Genomic DNA, 9,393 nt, shown 5'->3' on the forward strand with positions numbered 1-9,393 from the left:
AACATTTTTTTTCCTCAAGTAATCTTGGTGCTTTTTGGGGGGTCCATGGTAGTGTGGGGGCCCCAAGCTGCCACTTAATTTGTGTATGCCTTGGGCCGGCTCTGGAAATCAAAACAATCAATGCTAACCCCATGAGCTCTCGCTGAGCGTAAACATTCCAACATGGACCGAGGGTCAAATTCCACATCACATTTTTTCTGCACCTCTGTGTGCTCACCCTACAGTCTGCAATCTATACATGTGAAGAACTGGTGAAGGTAAGGCTGAATTCTACTCTATATTCTGCACTGATTTAAAACCTTGTAGCCGTTTTACAAAATAGTGGGTAAGGGATTATTCTACCATGACTTCCCAGAACTGCTTCGGTATTCCTAATCCCTGAGGTTTACCTCTTTGGTCTTGTATCTGCTCATTTTCATGACTTTCCGCTTGTCTTTTCTCTTCTGGGACCAGAAAAAATAATGAAATTCAACAGTGAATCTTCTCTAAATGTCCACCTGCTACTTCCTTTTTTTTAAATCTCAAGAGTCTTTGGATGAAAAATGTGCACCACAATTTTGGTTCCCGTGTAAAATGAAAGCAAATTGTAAATCCTTTTAATTCAGAGGCAAGTTTAGAGCATGTCTGCATTGAAAACCTCAGCGGCGCACTCAATCCCACCCCACACCCTGACCCGGCTGGCACGAGAGTGGCTGTCTGAGGACACACCTAACTTTGACCTGGCAGGAGTGTGCGTGGGATCAGAGGAGACCGAGGCCAGACTGTTGTGTAAAACTCCTCTCATCGTGCTGGCAGGGAGCCCTTTCTTCACGGCAGTGTTCACCGAGGTGGGATGCACAGTGGACTGGGTTTACCAGGAAGGAGCTGAGATTGGTGGGCTTGATCACTTTCATATTCACAGATTATAAAGCAATGTTGTACGTTATTACATGGTGAAAAATATCAGAAGATGCTAAACTGAGATAATAAACAAAATTGTCTTCCCATTGTGTGACACATCAACAGGTCTGGATGCAGTCACCGTGACTGCTGTGGTGAGAGGCCCAGCGAGGTGCCTCCTCCTTGGGGAGCGACCGGCTCTAAACTGTCTAGCTCGGGCCTCCGGGATCGCCAGCCGCTGCTCACAGCTCAGGGCCAAGGCAAAAGCTGCAGGATGGCACGGGGAGGTGGCGGGCACCCGCAAGACCACTCCGGGCTTTCGGCTGGTGGAGAAGTATGCCATGCTGGTGGGGGGGGCATCCATGCACAGACATGACCTGAGTGGGATGGTGATGCTCAAAGACAACCACATCTGGGCTTCGGGAAATATCACACAGGTGAACAGCAATAAAATGAATCACCATGTATTTATATGGCGATGTTAAAAATGTGAGTCTACCTATCTACCCACCATCCATCAATCTCTCGCTACTTATCTGGGACAAAGGGAAACAGCTTATACAGAGAACCCGAGGACCCATCAAGCTTTAGCTCATCCTTTTTTGCAAACGTTCTGATCTGTAAAAGGTCAAAGTGTCACATGAGCAAGCTTCCACTTTTCTTAGCTTGACTTAAGTAAATGTTGCAAAAGGTCACATCTTGATCCTGAGTCAGACATCTGACACCAGCAGATATGAAACCGAATAATCAGAAAATACTTATCTGCTTGCTGCCAAAATCCTCAGTAATCTGCAGATGACTGTCCGCTGTCACAAGTGCAAGTAAATGAAAAACAATACAAACACAGGGCCTTGTTTGTTGTTCAGGCGGTGAAAGCGGCCCGGTCTGTGTGCGGTTTCAGCAGTAAGATTGAGGTTGAGTGTCGTTCCACAGAAGAGGGCAGGGAAGCAGCTGCAGCCGGTGCGGACATTGTCATGCTGGACAACTTTCATCCACAGGTGGGGATACGTCTAAAAGCAAAAACCCAGAAAATAGCTACAAGAAATGAACGCCCATCCACCTTCTCACCTGTAGGAGCTCCACACTGCAGCCCGAACCCTAAAGAACGAGTTCCCTTCTCTTCAGACAGAAGCCAGCGGAGGAGTCACTCCAGAGAACTTAGATTTATATTTTTCTCCACATGTCGACATCATTTCTCTGGGTTGCATCACGCAAGGATGCCCAGTGGCAGATTTCTCCCTCAAAGTTCAAAAATCAAGTAAAATGATGCACACAAATAAACTTAAATGAAGCAACAGCTGAACTGATGAATGAAAAAGCCTTTTAGTGCACATCAGAGCGTGTTTTACAGCCTGTTTCTTTGTCGTTTGCAGACAAATGAATAGAAACCCACCTAAAGGTTCATCTGAAGGATGTGACTGACGATGCTGTGTTGCTGGACGATTCAACAGAAAACAACCTTTCAAACAGGAAACAACCATCAGAAATAGACACTACTTAGAAAACATTCAATTCAATTCGATTTAAAAATACTTTATTAATCCCAGAGGGAAATTGATTGCTGTAGTAGCTCAGAATAATAATAATAATCAAGTTGTCAAAGAGTTGTTGTATACTACTGTCATGGATTTTATCAATATGTTTATCAATAACCCATTTCCTATAGTGAAGAGAGAAGGAGACAATAAACAACAAGTCAAACAGTTGTAACTGTGGCAAGATGCCGAAGCAAATGCCTCGAACATCTGTTCACAGGCTTTATTTATAGAGGGGTATCAGAAAGATAAGAGGTCATTGTGTGAGAGAGAGAGTCAGTGTGTGTGTGTGCGTGTGTGTGCGTGCGTGTGTGTGTGTGTGTGTGTGTGTGTGTGTGTGTGTGTGTGTGTGAGTGGGACAAGAATGTGTGTGTAAGTGAGCATGCAGAGAGGCATAGAGCAGTACATATTACCTTCAGTTGATTGGGTCAATGATCAAGAATTAATAAACACAGATTTTTCCATAACATTCCCTCCTGTTTATCTGAATAGGATGACCAACAAAAGGAAGCAACAAACTAAACAAAACCAAAGGAGGAAAATAAAAAGAAGTAAAACAACAAGGAATTTTATCCACTTCCATAACTTGTCACCACTAACTATGAAAGCTACATCAATCACAAAAATCGAGTAATAGAAAAGGGGTAAACCAGGAAAGGTGATCATCTCAGTAGTCATAAGTGCCAACGGGTTTCAAATCAATTAACTCACGACAAATGTAAATCAAAAATGATAAGCATCAAAACAAGAAAAATAATAAGTAAAGTAACAAACACTACAATCAGATATAAAAGGTCAGAATCAACACGAAAGGCAAACACAGCATGAGGTGCTGCAATCATATGTCTATTGCGGATTGTAACCTCAATCCTGTTAACTCGTCCAAAGAATCATTCCATACAAAGTTCAATACAAAACAAATCAGCAAAAAAGAACAAATATAAAAGATTATTCCAATGAAAAGTAATAAGTACAAATAAGGTAATAAACACAAATAAGGCAAACACAACCGACAATAACATCTTACAGCCGTACACAGAGATAGAAAATGGAATCAGCTAAGTCAACACAATTATAACCTTAGGAAAAACTATTTCATACATACTGAAATGAATTTACTGTGATGCACAATTCAACAATTTTATAGCAGTTCCTGTAAGGAGATTGGGATGGGTCAGCAAAACCATATAATACACAGAAAACATCAGTACAGTGTATTGAAACGTCAGGTGAATTTAGTTTAAGGCTCCAAGTTGCAGACAAATCTTTCTGTTAAAGAGGAAAAGAGAAGGTGTAATATTAATTTACGCAGCTCTAACTATGGCAGAGCTGAGGCAAACCAGGCGTTCTTCATCAAAGAGCTTGTCCATGGACTGAGAGTCCTGGTTGGAGAATAGGTTTGAAAGTCAGAGTCCTCTTCCGTTGATCAGGATGGTTTCAGTCTTACGTTGATAAGAATCTTGAAGTTCAGGTCTGGAGCGTAATAACGTAGTTCGGAACATGAAGCGCAAAGTTCAACTTCTCAATAGGAAGACTTCAGGGTCCTTCCGTGGCGTGTCGAGGCGGTTGTCCAATTGTCAGGGAGCTGATCTTGTCCCCGAAAAGGTCCTACAGGTCGTTGACCGTGAAACCAGTTCTAATTATAAAAATAATATTTCAAATCCACATAGATTCAGTGGGGTAAGGTCACTTCAGAGCACATCAACAACGCGCTTCTCAAACAATGTGTAAAATTTTTCAACAGGAGATAAATACTGCTAAATTAAAGCTCCACAAGTGAATTTGGACAGCAGAATTATCCAAAGAAAATAAAACTCAGTATGTTAAATTGAACAACAGAAATAAAACTCATTTGTCACGTAAAGACAGTGACCGATCAAAAATAAAACGACTGATGGTGTTCCTAAATACACACAACCCTAAAGGTGCTTGAAAAGATGGTAACCGTTTCAGGAAAGGAAAAGATGTTCTAAACAAAAGAAAAGAACAAATAAAGAAATAATTCATAATTTACAAAAGTGTACGTTGTATAAAAATGGTTATACCACAGGAAACTAGAAAGTGCTTGGGGAAGAACCCTAAGTAGCTTAAGGGTCATGCTGCAGTCCTTTTGTAGTTCTTGAGCGTCAGCCTGAGGAAGTTTGCAGCTTCAAACGAAACGTAGCGGGAAAACAGGTAAACAAAACTGCTCTGTGTTTTAAAAAAGAACTACAGCGTGGAATTAGAGATACGACACAGCAAGAACCCACCTAAGAAGCTTAAGGGTCAAGCAGAGGAGTATAACTAAATGTGATAATGAACAACTAAAGGATTTATACTCAGAAAACAACAAAAAATAAACAAAAATAACAAAAGTAAAAACTACTAGATGCATATGTAATCAGGTCATTCTCATATTAATGTGACCATCAAATAACAGGTGTCAGGTCACCAGGCTACTGATCAAATCTAAAGGTCATTTAGGACAAGCGTCATCTCATAATGCTTGTCTAGCAATAGCAAAACAATGATGAAGTCAAGGGCGAGAGCTGTCTGATGAGCTGCTGCTCTGTCCTTGTTGTACTAAGGAGGTGATAAGAAAGTGGGAGCTAAACTGCTCAAAAGTAGGGGCAAAATAAAGAATTTGTAAAAACAACAGAAAGTATTCACTAACCTACACAGAAGGAGTTCAATATTAAATCACATACATATTTAATTTAGAAATGATATGGAATGGCTAACACAAGGTAGAGGTATGCACATAACTACTATACTCTTCATAATTATTAAAGAACTAGGCTCTGATCATAAATCAGTGCTACTCAAGTCATGGGCACTAAATCAAGGATAACTTCAGTCATAATTGGGGAGACTTGTTTAAGGCTCATTTGTTAGGAAAGTCCCAAAGTTGTGAATGGTCAAAACACATGGTTCTTGTAGGAGTCTGACCTTTGAAGAAGTCATATGATAACAGCAAACTAGATAAACCATTGTATCTAGAAATCTCAAATGGCAAATGTTTATAAGTAGGGGTGTTCCAAAAAGGGTAGTTCACAATTCGATTCGATTTCGATTATGGGAGCTTCGATGCTTCGATTATAATGATTTTTGGTTCGATTCGATAACTGGTGCCACGATTCTTCGATTATTGACATTTTTAATGCTTTTTCATACAAGATTGTCTTCTTCTTTATCTACATTTGTAAATAAATAACCTATCAATTAATTCAGTTCCTCTAAAACTACTCTCTGTAAGTAAATACATTTTTTTAACATTTAACTATTTTTCAAAGACAAATTCTTATTTTATGACTGTATGACGTGTAAATATTTGCACTTTGACCAACTTACCTTCGATCAGGGAAAGCTTTACTTACATTAGTGTCCCCTCCATTGTTGGGAAACACTGAAAACAGGCAAGCCCTGGATTTAATGAGGTAATTAATTCAAGTAAACAAGATTTTTACTTCCATCAAATTTATTTAATGGAAACTTCATGAGTCTGGCATATGATAACATTACAAAAATGCTGCCATACAGATCAAAAGTGCATTCCTCAAAATAAAATAATTCAGCTTATTCAGTCTGGAATATAGGTAACAGAAGAAACCTGCTATATTTGAAGGTAATATGTTGCATTTTTTCAGCACAAAAGTGCATCATTCAACTGAACATATATTCAGCCTGGAGCTTCAGTACAATGAGGCGAACACAACAAAATAGAGCAGAGTGACACTCATACTCATCTCAAACGTAACTGTCCTCCCATACTCCCTCCCCTCCCTCTTGTCCCCCTACATCCTCCTGTTGTGTGAGATGGGCAAATGTCAACATGGTGCTACTTTGACTCTCACTCATCTCGAGTTTGAAGAACGTGACTCACCAACTTCCACCCGTTCTTGTCCGACGCGAGAACAAAATGCGTCGTTACAGTAATGAAGGATTTGGTGGCAACCGATGTCCATGCATCGCATGTGAGCGCTATCCCGGTTGTCTTCTTCATGGACTCCAGAACGTTTGCTTTGGTTTCCTCATAGAGGTGGGGGACTTCTTTTTCTGCTAAGTGTTTTCGGTGAGGAAGTTTATAGCGCGGCTTCACGGTGCGCACCACTAACCGAAACCCCCTGTTGTTTACTACTGAATACTGGCGTAGATCCGTCACAATAAAAGTAACTATTGCTTTTGTAACGCTCCTCACCTTCTCTGAGTTCTTCAGTAGTTTGGAGACTAGGGTTGTCACGATACTAAAATTTCAAACTCGATTCGATACTTGAAAAAAAACTCGATACTCGATTTCGATACTATTTAAAAACACCAATTTATTGAACAAGTTTATTCAAAAAATAACATTCCTCAATTTATATTGCAAAAATTAAATGTTAAGAATTAAGTGTATAGAGTGCTTAAACCTGTCAAGTATCAGCATTTATTAAAACGTGCATACAAAAACTGGCGAAAGTTATCACCCGAGTCAGAAGCATGTGTGCTGCTGAACGTAACTGTGATGTGGGGATCGGGAACTACTGACAGACAAGCAGGCGCTAGAGGAGTGGAGGCACTGGTTAGAGGGTGCCAAGGAGCCATTCCTTGTTTGGACTGACCACAAGAATCTCCAGTACATCACCAGGTGGGCTTTATTCTTTTCAAGATTTAATTTCACCTTCCATGCTTTCGTTCTTTTTTAAACACAGAAACAGTTTTGTTTACCTGTTTGTAGCTACGGTTTCGCCGACAGCTGCCGGCTTCTTCAGGCTGACGCTGATGGTGGCGCGTCACTTCCTTCTCCGTTTATCTGCGGGCAGCAGAGGACGTTGTCGCCCTCTACTGCCCGCTCTCCCCTCTCCGACAATGCAGTCCCATGCGTGGTCCAGCGTGTAAACTCCGTCGTCCCTGTTCATGGTCCCACATCCACGTCTCCTTATCTCGATTGCTTCCTTGATCCATCTTTTGTATTTTTGTTGTTCAGTGGTTATGATCCGTGTGTTGTCCCAGTCCATTATATGGTTTTCTCTTAAGCAATGTTCTGTTACGGCAGCCGTAATGGACTGGGACAGCACACGGATCATAACCACTGAACAACAAAAATACAAAAGATGGATCAAGGAAGCAATAGAGATAAGGAGACGTGGATGTGGGACCATGAACAGGGACGACGGAGTTTACACGCTGGACCACGCATGGGACTGCATTGTCGGAGAGGGGAGAGCGGGCAGTAGAGGGCGACAACGTCCTCTGCTGCCCGCAGATAAACGGAGAAGGAAGTGACGCGCCACCATCAGCGTCAGCCTGAAGAAGCCGGCAGCTGTCGGCGAAACCGTAGCTACAAACAGGTAAACAAAACTGTTTCTGTGTTTAAAAAAGAACGAAAGCATGGATTTACAAAGACACAGCAAGAACACACCTAAGATGTTAATTTCACCTTGTCCTACAGACCAAGGACCAAGAATATCAAGCCGGATGCCCTTTCCCGGCTCTACGAGGACTCGGCGGAGGAGCAGGTCACTGAAAGGGGAGACTACATCCTGACAGTGTGCGATTGGCGGTCCAATTGTCTATCAGTACATGGTAGAAAAATGAGTGCCCAAATAAAAGCTGAGAGTGTATATTTTGGTTAAAACAGTAATCCCAGACCAACTAAAACTAATGACTATTGTCAAATTGCATTTTATCTCTTTATTTTGTTTTTAAAATACTGCATCAGACTGCAGGTCAGTGAGTTCCAGCTGCACATCACTGGGTGCATTATCCACACTGCAGGTAAAGGGAGAGGAAATCATGTGCATTTCATCCTCGATTGTTCTGAGATCTTCAAAACGCCTTGAAAACTCACCATGTAATGCTCCTAACATGGATGAGTACCTGCTGAGGTGATCAGCTGATGGTGTGACTTCGTTCAGGGTTTGCACGTGAGTGAGAGTGTTGCTCTCCAGTTGACTTGAAAGAAACTGCAGCTTTCTCATGAAGGCCTTCACGAGGCTGTGCATTTCATGAACAAAAAGGCCCTTGCCTTGTAGTCTGGTGTTCAGTTCATTCATCAGTGCAGTCACATCAACAGCAAATGCAAAATCTGCCATCCAGTCCTCATCTGAGGGCTCTGGAATGTCTTTGCCTTTCCTCTCGCAAAACTCTCGAATCTCTGCTTTCAAGTCCCAAACCCTCTTCAGCACTTTCCCCAGGCTGAGCCATCTGACAGCTGTGTGGAGTCCTCCAAGAGAGCGACAAACTGTCTGTGATTCATCGCCCGTGCCCTGATGAAGTTTATTTTTTTAGCAACAACATCAGTAACATGGTTGATATTTAGCACTGACTTGCACAACACATGTTGGTGTATGATACAATGCAAAAACACCAATTTTTGATCTGCATCGATTTCTGTCACCTTATCTTGCATGCGTTTCAAAAGTCCGACATTTTTCCCTGTAAGGTTTGGACAACCGTCTGTTGTGACACCTGACAGTCTCAATCCCAGAGTGTCCATGCACGCATTTACCTCTGTAAAAAGATCACTCCCTGTCGTTGTCCCTTTCATCGACCGCATTGCTGCCAGCTCCTCTGTGAGCTTGAAGTCCGTTATCCCCCGGACGAATACGAGCAGCTGGGCTGTGTCGCAGACATCACAGCTCTCGTCTAAGGCCAATGAGAAAAAGTCAAAACTTGCCACTTCACGTTGCAGCTGAAGCTACAGGTTCCCCGCCATGTCCTCGATCCTCCTGGTCACGGTTCGCCTGGACAGCGGGATTTGCTCAAATGCACCTTTTTTTCAGGGCATATTAGTGCGGCAGAGTCCACCATGCACTCTTTGACAAACTCTCCCTCCGAAAACGGCTTGCTGTTTTTAGCTATTTTGTGGGATATCACAAAGCTGGTCCTGGTTGCTGCATCCCTGGATGTGTGAAGCTTAGTAAAAAAGCCTTGCTGCTTTTGCAACTTTGCTAGCAAAGCTTCGGATGTCCGTGCCCTCTCAGCATCAGACAAGTTCTTGTATTTTTCCGAGTGTTTC

At 42.1% G+C, this 9,393-nt stretch overlaps 1 protein-coding gene across 1 annotated transcript; it reads left to right on the plus strand.

Annotated features, from left to right (window-relative positions):
* Positions 1-94: 94 nt before the first annotated feature.
* On the plus strand, positions 95-2,881 carry LOC107396437 (nicotinate-nucleotide pyrophosphorylase [carboxylating]). The gene is made up of 6 exons (XM_015976172.3): positions 95-257; positions 606-873; positions 1,006-1,316; positions 1,746-1,877; positions 1,954-2,137; positions 2,253-2,881. Exons 2-6 carry the CDS (start codon positions 621-623, stop codon positions 2,258-2,260), a joined length of 888 nt encoding a protein of 295 aa, XP_015831658.1. The 5' UTR covers positions 95-257; positions 606-620; the 3' UTR covers positions 2,261-2,881.
* The last annotated feature ends 6,512 nt before the right edge of the window (positions 2,882-9,393 follow it).

The sequence above is a fragment of the Nothobranchius furzeri genome, chromosome 4 (assembly GCF_043380555.1).
Source record: "Nothobranchius furzeri strain GRZ-AD chromosome 4, NfurGRZ-RIMD1, whole genome shotgun sequence".
Lineage (NCBI taxonomy): Eukaryota > Metazoa > Chordata > Actinopteri > Cyprinodontiformes > Nothobranchiidae > Nothobranchius > Nothobranchius furzeri.